Below are 21,284 nucleotides of genomic sequence, written 5' to 3' on the forward strand. Positions count from 1 at the left end.
ACATGGCTTTACCTGGTGCGTAAGGTCTAGATGAACTGATTTAACTCTACTTAATAGATTAGCAGCTGGTGGTCTCCAGGTTGAGGTGGGGGACTAGGGAGAGCTAGGAGCCCCTGTCCCTGCCCTTTGGGGGCCCGCAGAGCCCAGAGGAACAGCCAGCATCAGCTTTAATGCCGATGCCCAATGATATCGTGATTGATCGTGATAACCATTAGAAGGGGCATTAACTGAGTATGATTAGGGGTTGCCGAATGCTAACATCCCAATTCTGTCGTGCTCTTTATGTATTGTCTAAATACTAATCCTTTTATTGCTGTGTCACTCAAGGCTTTTAATTTATTTTTTATTTTTTAAAGTTTATTTATTTATCTTGAGAGAGGGGGAGAGAGAGAAAGAGCACATGAACAGGGGAGGGGCAGAAAGAGAGGGAGAGAAAGAATCCCAAGCACACTCCGTGCTATGGGCGTTTGAGGCCCGAACTCACAAACCATGAAATCATGACCTGAATGGAAACCAAGAGTCAGAGGCTCAACCAACTGAGCCACCCAGGTGCCCCTAGACTTAAGTTCTCTGGAGGTGTGGCGGCCTGAGAGCCGCTCCACAATCCCCAGGGCGCTTGTCACAAATGCTGACCCCAGACCCCATCTGAATCGGTCATTTAAAGTTGTCCTGCGGCCAGTTTTGAGGTAGCCTGCACTCTGTTCCATTCCCAGGGCTCAAAGGGAAAGCGGAATTGTGCGGGCGCCACCGAGACCAGGCTGGCCACTAGAGGGCGCCGCAGAGGAGGCTCCCAGCTGCCGGGGGCGCAATTTTCAACCTGCTCTGACCACGCCAGACACCCACGCCCTCTGCACCCGGGGCTGTTAGGATCAGAGCAGCCTGTTCTGTTCTTTGGCCTCCTGGAGATACAGCTGGAATTGTACATGAACTTGTTGTTTTGCAGACTCACTGTCCATCTACCCACTAGAATATAACCCTGGGAGCAGGGGGTTGGCTGTCTGCCTGGTGCTGCCTTCATCCTCAGGGACCCAGAACACACCCTGGCCATTCGGGGACACGCTCAGTAATCGGCCGCTGAATGAATGAGGAAGGGAAGAAAGGAAGGGAAAAAGAGAAAAGAAAGGTTTGAAGAAATGAAGGAAGCAAAGGCAGAGAGCGTAGGATCCCGGGGGCCTGGTTTTACCTCCAGAGACCTCTCCAGGGCCTGGTAGTCGGCAGAAAGCTGGTCCACTTTGTGCTGGTGGGTGCGGTTCCCCTGGACAAGAGGCTTCACGGACTCTATCTGTGCCCCCAGGTCCAGCCCTTCTTCCTGCAGCCCCTGCAATAAAAAGGAGCAGGTGCAACCGAATGTTAATTTCCTATCATGGGAGCCGATGGGGGGCCGCTCTGAGTGGGGGAGCTTGGGAAGGTCCCAGCATGATGGGGCTCCCCCACCCCAGCGGCTGCACTATATGGCCATCTGATGGGCCTCTCAGAGCTTGTGAGATTTTTTTAAAGGAGACAAAACTACCCTGGGACACTATGAAAACAAACGGTTATAGCCTAGAAGGCATCTCTGGGGGGTCAGACTCCCGTCTGGATTCTTACTTGATGACCGCCTCTCCTTGTGAAGAATCACACCCCAACTTTAGTTTTAAAGCCCCTGGATACACCGTTTTTAATGTCTTCCTAAGAACTGTCTCAATGTATGTACGAGCAGTGCTTGACTTCGAGAAGGGTAATGGCATCACATGCATTTAAAATCCTTCAACCTCCTTATCAAGCCAGTCATTATTGACAGTCTGCCTGTGTTTTAAGACCTTTATTCTCACTTCCAAAATCAGACTATTTAACTGAAGGCCTCTGTACCCATCAGGAGCACTTAGCAGAGTAATTTTAAAAACGAATACCAACATCAGATTTGGGAAGGACAGAGTAAACGGGAAGTATAGCTCATCATTATCTGAGGCTCAAGAATTCACGGTCTGCAGGTGCGAAAGGTCCGGCAGAGGCCAGAAGCCACCAGATCAATCTAGCAGAGATTTGGACGAAAGGTCAGATCTCAGGTGACGGGCTCCGTGGCTGCTGTTTGGCCAGTGCCCGGCCGCAAGAGGGGAGACCTGCTTCAAGATGCAACTGGGCACCTGAGCGGGGCTGCTCGGGCCCCACAAAGCCCTTACCTGCAACCGGGAAAGCTGGGCCTGTTTCCTAGGAAGGTCCTGCTGAAGGCCGCTCTCCGCATGGACCCTGCTTTGGAGGTCGGAGAGCTGCTTCTGTAGGGGTTCGAAAGCAGCCCCAAAATCCTTGTGCTGAGCCAGCAGGCTCTGCAGAGGCACACAGACGGACAGCACACAGATTAGGAAATTCCCTCACAGGCACCCTGCACAACCAGCCACTCACCACCAAACCCCAGCCTTCTCCTGGCCGGCCCGTATCCACTCAGGCATCACCCCCTCCAGGAAGCCTTCCCAGAGCCCTTAGTGGGGTCGGACGCCCCTCCTTGGAATCACCATGGCATCTTCACATGACAGTTGCTCTGCTCCCTAGCACAGAACTGCATCTCATAATACACATACACATCAGATCCCACCGGAGCCCTGTTTTTGTCAATAAAGTTTTATTGAGACACGGCCAGTTCACTTAGAGCTGCTTTCATGAGACAGTGGCAGACCCGAGGAGCCGTGGCAGAGACTGTCTGCCCCCCAAACCCTAAGATGTTTGCTAAACATCTGCTGCTTGGGTAAGACGAGGTCCTGGGTGTGAATGGCGCTCTCAGCGAGTGCCAGCCCCCCTCGGTGCCCGGGCGTTAGGTCAGCATCATCATCAGATGCTCAGCCAACATTGGTTACATGAAAGAATACACCATCCACAACGCACCCCGTTACCCCTTCGATGCCGTGCAGTCGTTCAGAAATGTGCTCCTAATACCATTAGCTTCCAGCTCTAGGTGGTTTAAAGTTCACAGGCAATTGTCTCTGCATTTTCTCATTCCACCCCCTCGACCCCCACCCTGGCTTCCTCTGGAAGACAGCTCCGCTTGGCGGCAGTGTCGAGGGAGATTCAGGGGCAGGGGCCGGGGCGGCAGGTGGGCACCGGGTCACAGGTGAGGAGCTGAGACCCAGGGGACAACGGGCTGGGGCAGGTACCCAGAGGCCGGTGGTGGCGCCGAGGGAGGAGTCCGGGCGCCCTGCCTCCCTCCCCGGAGGGCTGTCCCCGGGCAGCCGCGACGCTCACCTGCAGCTTGCTCTTCCTCTGCAGGAGGCCGTTGTGCAGCAGGTCTCGGTCCCGCACGGCGCTGGCCGCCTGCTCCAGGAGGGCTGTGGCCTCGTCCCGGCCAAAGATGCTCCTCAGCAGGTCTCTCTTCAGCTGCAGCGTCGTCAGCTGCTCCTTCAAGCGTGAGCTTTCCGCCAGGGCCGCCTGCGGGGGATGAGGCCTCTGTGACCCCCAGGGCAGGACCGGGAAGCCTGGGCAAGAGGTGTACCTCCTCTCCATCCATCCCCGCTGCCCGTGCCCATGGCGACTCAGCCTCGCCCCCCTGGACCACAGCAGCTCCTGACTGCCCGCTGCCCCTCCCCCAGCTGCCCCTCCAGCATCGACCACCCACACCGCGGCTGCACCTGCACAGCACCAGCTGGGTCCTTTACTCGATGATCCCCCATCACCGGCAGCAGCAGGACTACCCCTTGGGTGCTGTTGGGGACATTCTGAAGAGCTAGGAGCCTATGGGAGCACGTGGGAATTCAGGAAGCCTCCCTAGAGGAGGTGACATCTGAGTGGAGTAGCGATGTGCAGGAGCTCGCCAGGTGAAGGAAAGACCGAAGGGAGACTTATGTGATGAGCAGCTGGCTCCCACACACCCTGCACTCTGCACAGCGCAGTCCCCGCCTCCTCCAGGAAGCCTGCCCTGACCACATCCCCAGCCTACACTCACTCTTCCTGCCCCAAAGCCCCGTGCCAAACTCAGGCTTCTGCAGACCGACTGTTTGAGGTAAGCACCTCTTGCTGATCTGAGGGCCCCGGGTCCCGGAGGCCAAGGGAATTGTGTTCAGCTGGCCAGAGTCCTTCCATTTTATACTTGGTGATATTACTGAGAAACTGAGCTGGGCACAGGGCTGGGAAGGGATAAAGACCCCCAACCCAGGTAGGCATCTGCAACCCAAGGCAGAAAGTGATCCTTTCCCTTCAAGTTTCGACAGAGTCCGATGGGTGTTGGAGGCAGAGCTGAACACCCTTAGCTGGGGAAATCTGAGACGCCTCCCCAGAGGAGGCGGTATTGCCAACAGCCCGGGAAGAGCAGAGACTCCCTAGAGGAAGGGCAGCCTAAACATGGCCGACACAGCTGCACTGCTGTTGCCCCCCGTGAGGGCAGGCCATGTGTGATCAGCCACAGAGAGAACAAAGCCTCTTTATAGGGAGGGCACCCTCCACTCTCTTTTCAGAAAACCCGGACACAACGTCGCAGTGGTTAAGAATTAAGGCTGAGAAGTTACGATCATGAGGGTAAATTCCATACAAGCTGGGAGGCCCTGGGTAGTTCTGAGCCTCGCTTTCCTCATCTGTGAAATAGGCACAGTCACACCCCACTCTCGGGGTTGGTATGAGGGCTGAAATGGGGTGGTGCCTACCCAGCATGTACTGGCGCGCGAGTAACAGACGGCTTGTACCATCTAACCGGCCACTACGGGTTGAATTGTGGACCCCAAAAGATAATGAAGTCTTAATATCCGCCCCTCCCCCACCCCCAACCAAACTACCTCAGAATGTGACTATATTTGGAGACAGGGTCTTTAAAACAGAGATAATCAAGTTGAAATGAGGTCATTAGGGTGGACCCTAATCCAGCATGACGGGTGCGCTTATTAAAAAGGGAAATCTGGGGGCACCTGGGTGGCTCAGTCGGTTGAGCATCCAACTTCGGCTCAGGTCATGATCTCACTACTTGTGGGTTCGAGCCCCACATTGGGCTCTGTGCTGACAGCTCAGAGCCTAGAGCCTGCTTTGGATTCGGTGTCTCCCCCTCTCTCTGCCCCTCCCATGCTCATGCTCTGTCTCTGTCTCAATAATAAATAAATGTTAAAAAAAAAAAAAAGGGTGAAATCTGGACCCAGACACACAGGCACCGAGGCAGGACAATGTGAGGGCACGTGGGGAGAAGCTGTCCGTGTGACAGCAAAGGCTGAGAGCGCAGGGACAGGTTGTAGGCCAGTGAACACCAGCGCTGGCCAGCAAACTCCAGGACCTAGAAGAGGCGGGAAGGATTGTCCCCAGAGCCTGCAGAGACAGCGTGGCCCTCCAGACAGACACCCTGACTTTTCACTTCCGGCTTCCAGAACTGTGTGAGAGCGAGTTTCCATGGCTCTAAGCCATCTAGTTTGGGAGCATGGTTACAGCCGTCCTTGGAAACTAGCATCTCAGCCATGCTCGACTTTGGGGCCTGATGCCTTAGTTCTAGAAGAACTTTGCAGCTTGATTGGCTATGCTGAGGTTAAGTGCAGGAGCTGAGCCAGGAAAAACAGAGCTGGCCACTTGAGCCTGGCCCGTGAAATCCATCCCGTGTGTGAAAGACTCATGAGCGCAATGCAAGATGCAATCCCAGCCAACACACAGCGTGGACAAACCACAGTCTGCCCGCCTGTTCCAACCCACTGGTCCACAAAACTCCCGCCTCACGAGTCCTGAGTCAACCTCCTGAAAGACACTGCCTCTCCCTCCCGCCTGGCACAGGTCCTGGTTAGCTTTCTGCCCCAGTGAGCGGGACAGGATGGACATGCAATCTGAGCCAGTGGGAAAAGCACTTGCCGTGGAGTCAAACACACCTGGGTCAAAACCAGCTCCGACACTTAGTTGCTGTGTGACCCTGAGCAAGTACCTTCCCCTCTCTGGGACGTGGTTTCCTCAACAGTCAAATGATAATAATAAAGTTGCCGTATTGTAAATGGCAGACCTGTCCCCAGGACCCGGTGTGACAGCAAGAATAAGAAACCTAAGGTGAGAGTCTAGAGCCCGCCATTCTGGCCTCAGCTCGGCCTCTTGAGCGGCCCCGTGAACAAGCACCCTAACTTCTCTCCGGCTCTGGTCTCTCATCAGCAAAATGAGGAGGAAAATGATAGAAATGGAGACCAAAATCTGTGTACATGGACCCTCACCATATACAAATTATGACAAGGAATATTGGAAACAATCTAAATACTGTACACATGGAACAAAAACTACCATGGAAACTATGCAGCCATTTAAAATTATGATTTTTTGGAAACATTGTATCTTTCTTCCTTGAAGTATAATAGACACATAATATGTTAGTTTCAGAGACACCACATAATGATTCAATATGTGTATACACTGCGAAATGATCGCCGTAATAAATCTACTGCCAACTGTCACCATCCAAAGTTATAATTTCTTTTTTCCTTATGACAATGAGAACTTGAAAGATTTGGTAAATCTTTTCGCAACTTTTACGACGCACTACAATATTGACTATCGTCACCATGCTGTACACTACATCCCCATGACTTATTTACTCTGTAACTGGAAGTTTGTGTCTTTTGAGCCCCTTTACCCAGTTTACCTGCCCCCAACACCCCTGGCCATTGGCCACCTCCATTCTGTTCTCTATCTATGGGATTGGTTTTGTTTTTTTAGATTCCACATATAGGTGGGATCATGTGGTATTTGTCTTTCTCAGTTTGACTCATTTCACTTAATATGATGCCCTCAAGGTCCAACCATGTTATTTAAATACAGATTACTGTATATACAGATATAAATATAAATACAGATATAGGTACAGACACAGATAAAGACATAGACATAGATATAGATACAGATATAGACGTAGACATAGATATAGTTATAGATACAGATATAGATATAATCACATTTTCTTTCATCCATTCATCCATCAGTGGACACTTAGGTCGTTTCCAGGCCTTGGCTATTGTAAATAACGATGCAATGAACATGGAGTACATACACCATTTCGAATTAGTCTTTTTGTTTTCTTTGGATAAACACCCAGAAGTAGAATTGCTGAATCATATGGCAATTCTGTTTTTAATTTTTTGAGGAACCTCCATGCTGTTTTTCCACAGTGGCTGCCCCAGTTTACATCCCCACCAACAGTGTGCTGGGGTTCCCGTTTCTCCATATCCTCCCCAATGCGTTATTATTTCTTGCCATTTGATTTTAGCCACTCTAACAGGTGTGGGGTGATATCTCGTTGTTGTTTTGATTCGCACTCCCCTGCTGATGAGTGATGTGACATCTTTTCACATGCCTGTGGGCCATCTGTGTGTTTTCTTTGGAAAAATGTCTGCCCAAAGTGTCTGCTGACAAAGTTGCCTATTGTCATATGTGGGTTCCCCTGTGTGTCACGCGTTATTTTTCTCTCGCTACTTTTAAGATTCTCTCTTTATTTTTCACTTTTGACATTTTAATTATAATGTGTCTTGGTGCGGGTCACGTTGGGTTCATCTTATCTGGAGATCCCTGTGCTTTCTGGACCTGGATGTCTGTTTCTTGCCCCAGTTTAGGAAAGCTTTCAGTCTTCATTTCTTCAGATAAGTTTTCTGCCCACTTCTCTCTCTCTTCTTCTTATGGAATATCCATAATGCAAATGTTCTTCTGTTTGATGTTGTCGCATAGGTCCCTTAAGCTATTTTCATTTTTTTAAATTCTTTTCTTTTTGCTGCTCTGACACTGCCCTGCCTTCTAGATCACCGATCCCTTCTTCTGCTTCATCTGGTCTGCATTTGAACCCTCCAAAGTATTTTTCAGTGCAGTTACAGCATTCTTCAGTTCATGACTTCTGTTTAGTACTTTCTAACTACTTACATCTTTTTTTTTTTTTTTTGGAAGTTCTAACTGTGTTCATCCACTCTCCTCCTGAGATCAGTGAGCATCTTTAGGACCACTACTTTGAACTCTCTATCAGGTAAATTACTTATTTCCATTTCATTAGGGTTTTTTTTCCCCCTGAGGTTTTATCATGCTCTTTCATTTGGAACATAGTCCTCTGTTTCCTCATTTTTCTTCTTGGCTGTCTTTGTTTGTTTCTATGTATTAGGTGAAGCGGCTACTTCTCCCGGTCTTGAAGAAATGGCCTTGTGTAGGAGATGAAACTTAACTGTTCAACGTTGCCTTAGCTTTTCATTGCCTCTTGAAACTTTGTGACTGTCTGAACAGCCTGGTCATATTTTTAAAGTAAGCTCTATGCCCTCCGTGGGGCTTGAACTCATGATCCTGAGATCAGGAGTGGCGTGCCAGGCGCCACCAGCCTGATTTATGTTTAATAACATCATTTGCTGAGGGAGTACCCAGACCTGTCAGAGTGCCAGGAGAAGGGATCCATTAGCACCTAGTTTCGGGATGATGAGAAGCTAGACCCTCAGGAAGCATCTTTTATGCAAATATATACAGTCCCGTGGGACCACAGTCGAACACCCACCCACACTGGGGTCCCAGGACAGTACATAAGTCCACTTCCGGGAGACACCAGTGAGCTTAGCAAAGCCGAGCGACAGTGCAGAGGTGGCGTCCCTTGCCCTACATTCTCTGATGGCACCTCTACAGGCTGCTCAGTATGTGGCAAAACTCAAGTGTGCTCCTTGGGCTGGAGCTCCGAGTCAAGGAAATAAGATTTTGTCCCTGGAAGACTGAAGGTGTGTTTCAGTCTGCTCTCTGTGCAGTGGCCTGGGGAGCGACAGCCTTACAGGACCTGACTCTCCAATGTGACAGTCCTGGGGGCCCCGGAAATGTAAGCCAGCCTGGCCACCGCAGCCCGACGATCAAGGAGCACACCTTGTGTGAATGCATGCACTCACCAGCTCTAGCCAGACAGCGGGAAAGCACAGGGCTGGGGTGCACCCTGGTGTTAGTGATTTGGAGGGGGCGGTGCTCATGGCACCTGCCGGCTCTTCCATCCCCACAGTGAATCTCTAAAGGCCCCTCCCCCAGCATCCTAAGCTCGGCAACTGTATCTCCTTCATATAGAGTCCAAGTGCTTTGCAAACTGCCGCTCTTGCACTGGCCTCTGGAGCAAGCGAGTCTGTGCATAAGCCCTCCACAAGAAGAACCTCAGTTCCCGGCAAGGACGTGAGCCCCGCTACTTTTCCAAGTGAGGTGCTTTGGGGGTTTATCTCCTCATTGTAGGTCCCAGGGGTTGGGTGCCTGATGTGGGGCACAAACCCCTTGCTCCTTGAGAAGCCCCAAATGTGTGAGATGCTTCCTGATTGTGAGTCACGGACCTGGGAGAGAGCATTTTGGCCAGATGCTGTCTCTGCCTCTCCTCCCCATCTCAGTGAAGCCCTTTTACCATCTGATGCAAGCAGCCATTCTGCTAGTGTTCAGGTCTTTTTCAGAGGGAATTATTCTATATGTAGCGATAGATTCAACGTGCCCATAGGAGGACATTAAGTTCAGGATCTTTCTATGCTGCCATCTTGGACAGGCCCCCTGAACCATTTTATTTTATTTATTTACTTTTATTAAGTTTATTTATTTTGAGAGAGAGAGAGGAGGGGCAGAGAGAAGGAGAGACAGAATCCCAAGCAGACTCCATGCCTTCAGTGTAGAGCCCAAGGTGGGGCTCGAACTCACAAATTGTAAGGTCAAGACCTAAGCGGAGATCAAGAGTCTGATGCTTAACCGACCAATCAGGCAACTCTGCGTCCCCGGACCATTTTAAACGAAGCTTGTAAGCGCCAACTAAAAATATCAGAATACACAACTATATAACATGATCCCAAATATGCAAAAATTGGAAAGAATGAATGAAAGCATTGGCCTACTAGTGACAATACTGCATGGAAATGTCTAGATGGATTTTCATCAGATATGGAGGGTCTATTTGGGATTGGCTAGCCTAAAGTGGGTTTCTGTGACACACATAAAATTCACTTTTGGGAGCCCTGGGAAGTCCCTCAAAAAGATGGGCAGTCATCTTTCAGAGCCTGGGAGAAGGAAGCCCACGGGACCCCCAGAAGGAAAGGCTACGCCCCGCCGCTGGAGAATCATGGGAGCAGACACCCCAAACCGCAGGCACTGGTGTGCAGCTGAGCAGTGTGTTTAACAGTGAGGAGAGGTCAGTCCTTGGGAAAGGGCCTCCCCAGAAACGCCAGGTTGGAGAGAAAATGTGATGTTGTATCCCTCAGCACGTTAATGGGGGTCTTACGGCTTGCTTGCTGCCTTCTTCACAAATCTTTACACTCTCCAAGAAGGCACGGCTTTTATAACCAGAATGAAAGCTAATATAAAATAAGGCTTAGGGGCGCCTGGGTGGCTCAGTCGGTTAAGCGTCTGACTTCGGCTCAGGTCATGATCTCACAGCTCGTGGGTTCGAGCCCCATGATGGGCTCTGTACTGCCAGCTCAGAGCCTGGAGCCTGCTTCGGATTCTGTGTCTCCCTCTCTCTGTGCCCCTCCCCCACTCACTCTGCCTCTCTCTCTCTCAAAATTAAATAAAAACATTAAGAGAAAATTTTTTTTAAATGTTTTATTTATTTCTAGGAGAGAGAGAGAGACAGCGTGAGCAGGGGAGGGTCAGAGAGAGAGGGAGTCACAGACTGAAACAGGCTCCAGGCTCTGAGCCGGCAGTCAGCACAGAGCCCAATGCAGGGCTCGAACCCACGAACCGCGAGATCATGACCTAAGCGAAAGTCGGCTGCTTAACCAACTAAGCCATCCAGGCGCCCCAAGAGAAATTTTTTAAATAAGGTTTACATCTGATACTCTTTTGTGTCTCCTCCCACTGTGTACATCTTAGAATCCCTAGACCCCCAAGGATCTTACGGACTTCAGAGCTGCAGGACACCATAGGGAGTGTCGAAGGGCCAGGCAGAGCTGCCATGTTGACTGGCATTTGCCGTAGACACCGCCCTCTGCTCACCCCAACACTCATTCCTCCTTCTTGGTCACCAAACAGCCAGCATTTTGTTTGGGTGACAAAGAGCCCAGTTACAGGTGTTGAAATAAATTTCTAGGCTCAAGCTGGGGCCACTGCTACCCTAGGTGCCAAGGCAACAAAGTGAAACTCAGATTAAGTTTCCAGTCCTTGTAAATGCTCCACTTGACCAGAAATGCAGGCCATCCAGTCCATGATCCCCAAACACCAAGCCAACCCTGGGCCTTCTCACCCCAAACAAGGCTGACTGTCAGCCAATCAGATATTTTCTATTTGTCTTTGCTTGTTCTTTAGTCTTTTTTTTTTTCTACAAAAAAATTTTTTTAATGTTTTATTTATTTCTAGCAGAGAGAGAGAGAGACAGCGTGAGCAGGGGAGGGTCAGAGAGAGAGAGAATCACAGACTCCAAAATAGGCTCCAGGCTCTGAGCTGTCAGTCAGCACAGAGCCCGACGCAGGGCTCGAACCCACGAACCGCGAGATCATGACCTAAGCGAAAGTCGGACGCTTAACCGACTAAGCCACCCAGGCGCCCCTCTTTATTCTTTATCCTATTGAACCTTCCTGCCTTCTGCCCCGTTTTGCAGCTTTCCAAAAGGATGCTGTCCACCTCATGAAATATTAAATAAAGTTTGTTTGTATCATGTAAACTGTCTTCTTTAATAACTTTTTTACCACAGGGTTCTATCTGTAATTGGTAAATAAGCCAGTCCTGGCAATCCCATCATCCTCAGCCAGTGATTGGGCCAGGGATGGTCATGTGACCTAGCCTGGCCAATGAGCTGTAAGGAGGGTCTGCTGGGGCTTCTGGGAAGGAGGGTTTGCCTCCCTGTTGGAAATGGTGAAGGGGAGAAGCCTTTTTGCCCCCTTGCTGTTCAACAAGACGTTGCTCCTGTGAAGATGCGAGTTTGCTGCGGTGGCAGCCATCTTGGGGCCACGAAGGGAGATGTGGCTGACAGTTAGAAAAAGCCTGCGTTCTGGAAGATACTGTTGAGCAATCAAGGCCAGCTGTGGGACCCCCCGAAAGTCTCTGGCTTTTAAGCTATGGTTGGTCGTAATTTCTGTCAGTTGTCTTATGCGTCCCAATTGACACACACACAGCAAAGGTAATGACCTAACGTGCTCTCTCTCAGAACTGCTCATGCTTCCACCAGAGGCCCGTCCGCAGGAGGGTCCTGAAGGGTGGGGTGTGGGAGGGTCAGTACGAAGTCCTCTGGTGACACCAGGGGCCAGGCTTTGCCTCCTCCCCACGAACTGAGGGGGACCGTTGTCGCTGCTAACAGTAACATTTCCCGTGCCAACTTGAGCCTTGCCAGGCAGGGTGCAACGGGCTCTGCCCAGACCCCCGGAGGAGGCAGATGCGCCTCTCCCTGGAAGAACGGCTACAGCGTCAGGCTTGGCTGGTGGCCTCCCCCTGCCCCCCTGCCCCTCCTGCCGGGATCACGGTTACCTCGATCTGGGGCAGGAAGGTGTGAATGGAGGGCAGGTCCGGCAGGCTGGCGGTGATGTCCAGGAGCCGCTGGGCCAGGGCCCTCCACAGCTGCAAGTCCTGCAGATGTCTCTGGAAGCACTGCCACAGCTCGGCCCCCGTGGCATTGCGCAGCCTGGTGCTCTTCCCCTTCATGCTGAGGGGCCACGGAGGGGTGGGGGGTTGGGGGGGAAGCGAGAGAGGAGACAGCGCGGTCAGTCCAGAACCGAGGCCTCGATCCGGACCCGCGGGGCGCCCGGCTCGCACCTCTCCCAGGGTGGGCTCTCCCCCATCCACAGGCTGCCCGAGTGGCTCTGGGGCCTCAGGGGCCTCTCCCTCTGTGTGGCCAGTTCCCAGACAGCCTTGTGGCCCAGCTTCATGGCCAGAGAAGGTCAAGCCTTGAAGAGGAAGCATGGAGCCCCTCAGCCAGTACTGCCTACCCCCGGGCCCCTCACAGGAGCTAAAGCAAAATCCCTTCCAGAATAAGAGACCCATCCTCCTAGGCCCAAATAGTTTCTAGAAATAACCTTTCAAATCCAATGCCCAGCACCCAGTCATAGACGGCTAACACAGAAAACCCTCAACGAGAGAACCTGGAGGGGAGGGGAGACCCTCGGCCACCCTGTGCGTGGGAAATTCGGGTCCCTGGCACCACCTTAGCGCCCCCCCCCAGGGGATCTGGGGCCCCTGCTCTGATGTACAGTCACACAGCGAGGGGGGAGGCTCCTGAGTCGATTCTGAAGGGACCCCTGTGTCAGGCAGAGGGACGAGATTTGCTCTGGATATGGGGACAGTCGTGCGTGTTCACGACACCTCTGAGGGTAGGGTGGGGTGGGGTGGGGTGTGGTGGGGTCTCTGCTCAGCTCTGCCTCAGCCCAGAGCCCAAGGGGGAGGTAGAGGCTGGTCTGAAGATGCGATCTCTGCATCACGTGCGGGCCGGGGGATGGTGCCTGGCTGTTGCAAAGCCCTCCCTTTGGGCTGTGACTTGGGGGGCCCCTCGCCAGTGCTAAGCTGCACAGAGACGTAATGGAAATCAGTGAACGAGCCGCTCAGCAGAGAACCAAGCCAAGTCCAGCCCTCCTTCTGGGAACCAAACGCCGGTGGTGAAGGGGCGCCAGAATGATTTAAGAGTTACCAGGTCACAAGAGGAAGGTCACCTTCCAGAGATGGCTTTAGATGAGGCTGGAAGGCCCCGTGAGCGTCAGGTGCAAGGCGTGCCCCGAGCCCCACCGCCCTCGGCCTGCCCCGGGCACCTCTGGTAGTCCTGGAGCGCGGCGACCACGCTGTCGGAGAGCGGCTGCAGGTCATGTGGGGAGACGATGAGCTCCTTCAGCTGGGTCTGCAGCCAGGTCACCCGGGGCTCCTCCGCCGCCAGGGCCGCCCGCGTCGCCTGCAGCACAGGGAAGAAACCCGAGGGGTGCGGAAGGTTGGGTAATGGGGCATAAGCGTGGCTGGTGGGAGTGGGCTAGCCTGGGAGAAAATTGTCACCGAGGGGGGCTCCTGGGTGGCTTAGTCGGTTAAGCGTCCGAGTGTCGCTTAGGTCATGATCTCATGGTTCATGGGTTCGAGCCCCGCATCAGGCTCTGTGCTGACTGCCAGCTCAGAGCCTGGAGCCTATTTCAGAGTCTGTATCACCCTCTCTCTCTGACCCTCCCCTGCTCACGCTGTCTCTCTCTCTCTCCTAGAAATAAATAAGAAATATTAAAAAAAAAAAAAACTGTCACCGAGGGCAGGGATTGGGGTCCCTGGGAGCCCGGCCCCTGCTCTCGAGCTTCCGGCTTCCTGCCTCGAACTCAGCATTTGTTCTTGCTGAGCTGGGTTTCCTCTTTATTACCACTGGCCTCCCCATGGTGGCCTGAGTAGCTGCAGCTAATAATACGAACAACTCGTGTCTAGGGAGCAGCAACTCTGTGCTGAGTGCTCTGGCTGTCCCATTCACCAAAGTGAGGCAAAGACTCTAGAAGCATCCTCCACGCCCCACGTTCTACATGAGGAAACGTATAGAGAGTTCTGAGAGTTCTCCGGTGGTTGCAGAGTAAGGAAACGGTGGACCCGACATGGGCGCTGGGCCCTCTGGCTCTTAGCCTGACTCTTGGGTACCAAAGGGAACAGTGATCTCAAGATGCTTTGATGCTTTGTGAACCCCCGCATAAGGTGATGCAGCACTCAGGACATTGCATGCTGGGTAAGTACAATCCCCACTATGTTGGTTTAAAAGATAGACGCGTCCCTCACAGATGCTTTCTACGTTGCGCTTTCAGCCGCAGTCTTCACACAACCCTCTTCTTTGAATTGTGCCTGTTGCTCAAAGAAGGGAAGAGTCCAAACTTCCTTTCTGATGCAAGATAGGATACTTGTACTCTACCTTTCCCTGCTCTGCTGGGCAACGGGCACTCCCAGCCAGAGCAGGTGGGGCTGCCTGGCGGCCACACACTTAGCCTCACCCCAGGGCACCCAGCCACTCCGAGGGCCGGGCTGGACCAGGCGAGGCGTGTCTGCCCCTGCGCATCGTAAGTGCAAACAGCACCTGGGCGAATGCTCATTTAGGAACAAAAGTCTTTAGCCATACATTCCAAGCTTCTCTTTCATTGATTTCGGGGAATCATGGCTTGATCATCATTGAGGTGACACCAGACTCGGGTGGGGCAGAGAGCCTCGAGAGCCTCCGTAGGGATGCGGTCAGCTCCAGCCTCAGGAAAGGCTCCCTGAAACGCAGCCGGGCACAGGCAAGGAGATGTCGCGATGAAACAGCGGCAGGGCCTCCCAGGCTTTCCCTCCATAATTTGTACTTTGTGACCCTTATCTGTCATCTAGTGGCAAGAGCCGGTACTTTTTGAGCATCCACTTTGGCGGGTGCTGTGCTAAGTACTTTTTAAGTTTTCACGGGTTCATCCGGGTCCATACTGAACTGAGGTTAAAGTACTTCTCCCAAGGCCACCCGGTTAGCAAGAAGAAAGAGCAGGCTCTGCACACAGGCAGAGTCTGACCCCAAAGTCCCGCCCTTCGCCACTGCAGAGGCCACCTCTCCCTGTGCCGAGGCGAACGGTCCTAAAGAGGAAGTGGTTCTCTTTGCGCTCAGTTGATCGCGGCAGGGGAATCTGGTCTCCTACGGGGCTCCATGAGCCCTAAAGAGTCTGTGCTTTGCTTCTACCCACACAAAAATATTTTTGCAAATGGGCAAACATTAGAAGGAAGAGAGAAAATAGAATAACAATGCAGAGTGGAGGCAGGATCTGGGGAGCTTTTCTTTTAAATATTTCCCCTGGTGGGACTGCCGTGGAGCTAACCCACCGAGCTGATAAGCAAAGATAGGAGGGAGGGAGATTGTTAATCCTGATTTTAAAAAACCTCTCTGTCCGTAAGTCAGACCTCCCGAGTGTGCACATGGGTGGGGGGAAGGCGACTGTGCTCTAGTTGGACATTGTGTCTGGGTCAGAACCCACTCCACCCCCACAGGATGGGCACTGTTGGCTTGGTCTCCCTAGAGCTCTATTGTCTGTACACTAAGCACTTGCCCTCTCACCTAACTCTCCCTGCTCTGGGCTCAGGAAGTCCACCCCATGTGCCACACTGGGCCAGGGAATGGCAGACCCCTAGGCAATCCACTGCTGGTCTTATTTACCCACAAATTCATCATGTGATCTTGGGGATGTTGGGGGGAAGGGAAATCTCTCCAGGCCTCAGCTTCCTCATCTGGAAAATGGGTACAAACATCCAACTTGTGTACTCTAGCCAGGGAACTTAAAGCTCTAGAGGGACCAGAGTCTATGTGGTTAAAGCTTAGCATGACTCTCTCCCCATGCAGAGCAGAGCAGAGCAGCTCCAAGTTGTGATGCCCCAAAGCACACATGTCATCTGGACCATCCCTGTCTTGGCCAAACCCCACTTACCGAGCAGAGTCTCCAGCGGGCCACCAGCTCGTCCTCAGTCCCTGCTTTCGCCGCGGGCTCCAGACCATCCTCGGCCAGCCGCTGAAGGTCCTTCCTGAACTCTGCCAGCTCGGCCTCCAGCTGCCGCCTCTGCTGCTCACAGGCTCCCATGGACTTGAGCAGGCCCTGCAGCCGCTCCTCCTCCTCCTCCCAGAGGGCTCGCAGCTTGTCCAGAACTTTCCGCATCTCCTCCAGTTCCTCGGTGATCTTCTCTGCACCCAGAGGAGAGGTGTTCTGGATGACCCCCACAGCCTCCTCCTCCAGCCTCCTCAAGGATTCCTCACCCCTGGGGAAATCGCTGGCGATCTCCTGAAGGGGACGGGGTGGGGGGGGGAAGGGAGGGGTGGGTAATGGGGAAACATACAAGGGGGAAAAGACATGATGTGCTGCATTTCCAGAGCCCCTGGGAATGTCATGTTAAACGCAAACTCCTAGATGAGAGCCAGAGGTGCCTTTCCAAGGGGTGGACTGTCCGCCTTCACGGCACTGACTTAATAGCACAGGAGGGTGTAATTCCCTTCCCGCAACTTTTACAACCATTTGATTAAGTCAAGGAGAAAACCCAGGTTGAGTATGTCTGCCTTTAACCCTCTCTGATGTTTGTTGCTCTTCCTTTTTAACAACAACAGAGGCAGCCTCGGGCTTGGAGCCTTCAGTTGGCAGAAGTAAGGGGCCAAATAGAACCTAACAACCCCCTTGGGTTTCATTATATTTATTTGTCTGGTTATCTACTAATTACAAGTGAGCACTGGGTTTTCCATTCACGACGATGACCAAAATTTTCCCTTCATATAACAATTCATTAGTTTTTCATTTAAAACATCTATAGAGGCACTTTTTAATCTTTTTTATTTTGAAAGTGCCTTCAAAATATTTTACTTTTGTGTTGAAGTGTAATTGCTTCGAATAAATTACACAGATCTTAAGCATCACCATTCAAAGAGTTCTGAGAAATATGCACACCCACGTAGTCCATGTTGTTATCCAAATATAGGCATTTCTAAACATCCCAAAAGATTCTAGAACTCTACATATCTGAAATCACAGAATATATTATTTTTTGAAACTGGCTTCTTTCCAGTTTCAAAATCATGTTTTTTAGATTCGTCCATGCTGCTGTAGGTATTAGCACTTCATTCTTTTTTACTCTGAGTCATAGCCCTTTATATATAGATAGAGACAGAGATAGAGACATGTGACCAATGTCTATATCTGTATCTATATCTATATCTATCTCCTGTTCCAAATATGTTAATCCAACACTCTGCTGACTAAAATCTGAGTTGTTTGCAGTTTAGGGCCATTACAAATAAGGTCCCGATGAACATTCTTATGCTAGTCACATAGGATTGGGCAGGGGGGGTTACTGTTCACTGGTCTTTAAAGAAGAATCAACTTACATACAAATATTAAGTGGTACAGGTGGTGTATATCTGTGGCAAAAATTATAAAGTAGTCCTTGAATTACTGAAGATAATCTAACACTCCCTTTACGGAGGAAGCCAGGAGCTCATTCAAGGTCACAGCAATTCAGGAAGGCCAAAGAGGACCAAGCCTGTCTCCACTGCAGACTTGATGTCTCCACCGCAGGGCTCCCCACCCATGGCACTGCTGACACCTGCTGTCGGATGGGTCCATTGTATCGGCTGCCCTGCACATCACAGGTGCGGACCAACCCATCTGGCCATTCATCCACCATGTGCCACTGGCATCTCCACCTCCAGGTGTAACAACTAAAAAATGTCTCCAGACACTGCCAGATGTCCCCCATTTGAGACCCACTGGTCTAGACCATGCCGCCATGACCTTGGGTTTCCAAATGCCCTGCCGGCTCGGAGATTTCCATAAAGCCGCCGAGGCCCCACACATACTGCACTACATTCCGTGCATCTCGCATGGGGTCTGTGTGCCGTGGATTTTGTATCCCCCGGGGCCCCCAGCACATCGCAGTAAATAAATGACCACACAGCAACCCATGGTTGAGCCTCTCCTCAGTGGATCCCTCTGGTAGAGACTCGGTCAAGTTCACCTGCAGCGTGCAGAGACGGCGCTCCGTGGTCAGCTTGCAGTCCCGCCCGAGGCAGCTGCCCACCTTCTCCACCACCGCCTTCAGCCACAGCTGGAACTCGTCCACGCGTGCCTGGAAGTGCTCGTGCTCCCGGGTCACCTGCTCTAGCAGGTCCACTCTGTCCTGTGGGGGAAAGGGAGGGACAGTCACCATCCGTGAAGGTCCCCAGCCCAGGCTACCCTTGGCTTTCAAGACTTGCATGTGTGTGTGTGGGGCGGGGTAGGGTTTGTGTGTGTGTGTGTGTGTGTGTGTGTGTGTGTGTGTTTGGGGGGGGGTGTAGGGAGTGTGACATGCAATTAACCCCCTGCCCTTTTGCCAAAGATAAAGAATCCCAGAGCCTCCTCGCTACCTTATCCGTAGTAACCCAGGAGACTCTGGGTCAGAGCATGTCCAATCTGGGCCCTGACAACTATACAGCTGGCTTTCTTTTCCTGCCGTGTCTGGGGAACGGGACTCAAGACAGTACTTAAGGGCGCCTGAGTGGCTCAGTTGGTTAAGCATCCAACTCGTGATATCGCTTCAGGTCATGATCTCACAGTTCATGAGTTCGAGCCCCCATCGGGCTCTGCACTGACAGCACAGAACCTGCTTGGGATTCTCTCTGTCTCTCAATCTCTCTCTCTCTCTCCCTCTCTCTGGCTACTCCCCTTGCTTGCACACACACTCACTCTCAAAATAAATAAATAAACATTAAAGAAAAACGGTAGGAGCATTTAACAACTCCTGCTACACGCCATTGGTGGAGCACTCACCAAGGTGCCGGGAGCACTCCAGGGACCTTGGGCACGTTCTCACCTCACTGAGCTCTCCCGACCACCCCATCTGGTTGCACCGTTATGACCGCAGTTTGACACACGGGGAAGCTGGGGCATGGGAGAGGTGCCTCAGGAAGCCCTGGCCCAAGGTCACCTGGGTGGGAAAGCACCAAATTCAAACCCAGAAGGCAAGACTGCGCCAACGGCGTTTGTGCAAAGCTGCCGGCATGGGCTGGAGTCACCTCAGTTTTCAGACAGTCCTACTCGAGTCCTCACCACACAGGGGCAAGATGTGTCCTGAGCGTGGCTGTCATCTGAGAAATAAAGGTCCCTGCTATCAGACCTGGGTGCCCAGGGACTGTTTCTCAAACACGCCCCTGATCACAACACCATTTCTCTAAAGCCCTCCATGGCTCCCCACTGCCCATAGGCCCAGATCCAAGTGCTGCAGCATGCTGGTCAAGGGCAGGACCCCACAACGTGGCTGCGGCCCTGCGGCCAACACTCTGGCTTGGAAGCCCACTGCCCATGACGTGAACGCTGGCCTGCTTCGTGTCCAAGTCTCTCGGTGCATGTGGTTAATAACCCACCTCACCAGAGTGCAATGGAATGAAATGAGTCAGAACTCACACCACCCCAGAACCGCGCTGGGCAGCTGGTAAGCACCTGCTCTCCCCTGGGCTCTCATCACACCCAACCCGGCAGGAGTGGGTACGTGAGCGCTTCTGCCCGGCAGCACTGACCTCCGGGCCCCACAGCCTGTGACTTGGCCTGCGGCCCCAGACTCAACGAGCGGCCTTCCCCTTGTCCTGGGGTTCTCTTCTGGCACTGTCCATGCCTTCCACCCACTGAGAGTCCAGAGCTCCCTACCCACCACGCAGCCCCTTGCTGACTTCCTCCCCAGGCTCCGTGAATGAAAGCTTCCCAGACAGCAGGAAGAATCAACACTGAGTGTGGCCGGCAGCGGGAGGTTCCCAATGAGCGTCAAGAAGAGGAAACACAAGGACCCCCATTTCCTACGCACCTGCCATGCGCCTGGAGCGTGACAAGCACTACCTTACACTTAATCGTCCCAGCGATGCCAAGCCCTCTCCTTCCACAGACATCCGAGCTGACGCTGGGGGCCACATAGCTCTTGAAGAGCCTTCTAGACAAGATGTAAACGGCAAGAGCCCAACTGCAAAGCCATTGCCCTATGCCAGGGGTTGGCTGACCGTAGGGGGTAGATGTTTCCGACTTCGTGGTTTCTGTTGTAACCAGTTACGCCCTTCTTACTAATGGCTCTCAGGCTGACGCAGGCAAACATGCAGAACGGGCTCATGTCCCAATGAAACTGAAATCTGGACCCTGCAATGTGAAGTTCACCTCATTTTTACATGTCCTCGAAGATTCGGCTTTTTATTTTCCGCCACTTAAGCAGGCAAAAGCCATTCTTGGTTCACGAGCCATACGAAGCCAGGAGATGGGCTGGATTTGGCCTAGGGGCTGTCGTATGCTGGCCTCCGCTCTCAGCCAGGGAGCAGGCCATGTCTAGGAGGTCGCTGGCCCTCTGCTACACAACCCAGCCCAAAGTTCCCCAAAGGGAGGCGCAGACGGACACAGGGATTCAGACAGCTTCGCTGCTATTCGTACATGGTCTTTCCCGCCAAACCTGAAAATACGAATTAATTCATCCCGACCTTTGCAACAACCATGACAGGGAGGAGAAAAGAACCCCCATTTTAGAGATGGGGAAACCAAGGCACGAGACCAAGTCCTTCCGTGCAGAGCCGGGAGCCTCCCGCTTAGAGGAGTGTAAGCAGTGACAGCAAAGCACAGCGGGCGTCTGAATTCCAAACACGGAGACCAAGAGACAGAGGCCACTGCCACCACTGCTTCAGGATTCCCGTGCCCCCACCCCCTTCCTGCGGGACCGTCTGCATCCATCAAAACCCTCCCAGAGCCTCCGCAGGAGAGCCTCGTTTATGAAACAAAGCGGGTCAGGAATAACAAGCAGAGAATAAATGCCAGGCCCCTGGTTGACGCTGATGGTGATGGATGTTGTCGCGAAGTGAAGTCTCCCCAGAACGCGCCGGCCGGCGGCTCCGCGTGTGAGCGATGAGGTGCTGGCGCTCGGGAAACCCAGAGTAAATAAGAGCCCCCGTGACAGTGAGCAGGCGCCCGGAGAGCAGCGTGGCCCAGCGG

General features: G+C 52.5%; 1 protein-coding gene across 4 annotated transcripts in view; it reads right to left on the reverse strand.

The window, feature by feature from the left end:
* SYNE3 (spectrin repeat containing nuclear envelope family member 3) overlaps positions 1-21,284 on the reverse strand; it is a 93,484-nt gene that overhangs the window by 19,488 nt on the left and 52,712 nt on the right. For 3 of the 4 annotated variants that reach the window (XM_039254562.1, XM_039254560.1, XM_039254561.1), the window contains exons 5-11: positions 18,307-18,468; positions 16,239-16,586; positions 13,602-13,738; positions 12,331-12,505; positions 3,214-3,396; positions 2,160-2,303; positions 1,184-1,318 (exon numbers count right to left, since the gene is read on the reverse strand). In XM_039254562.1, coding sequence (XP_039110493.1) covers positions 1,184-1,318; positions 2,160-2,303; positions 3,214-3,396; positions 12,331-12,505; positions 13,602-13,738; positions 16,239-16,586; positions 18,307-18,468 — 1,284 coding nt within the window. Of the gene's footprint in view, positions 1-1,183; positions 1,319-2,159; positions 2,304-3,213; positions 3,397-12,330; positions 12,506-13,601; positions 13,739-16,238; positions 16,587-18,306; positions 18,469-20,161; positions 20,265-21,284 lie in introns of those variants that run through there. The other variant, XM_039254563.1, reaches the window with a different exon arrangement.

The sequence above is a fragment of the Hyaena hyaena genome, unplaced genomic scaffold (assembly GCF_003009895.1).
Source record: "Hyaena hyaena isolate Hyena2069 unplaced genomic scaffold, ASM300989v1 scaffold_493, whole genome shotgun sequence".
Classification (NCBI taxonomy): Eukaryota; Metazoa; Chordata; class Mammalia; order Carnivora; family Hyaenidae; genus Hyaena; species Hyaena hyaena.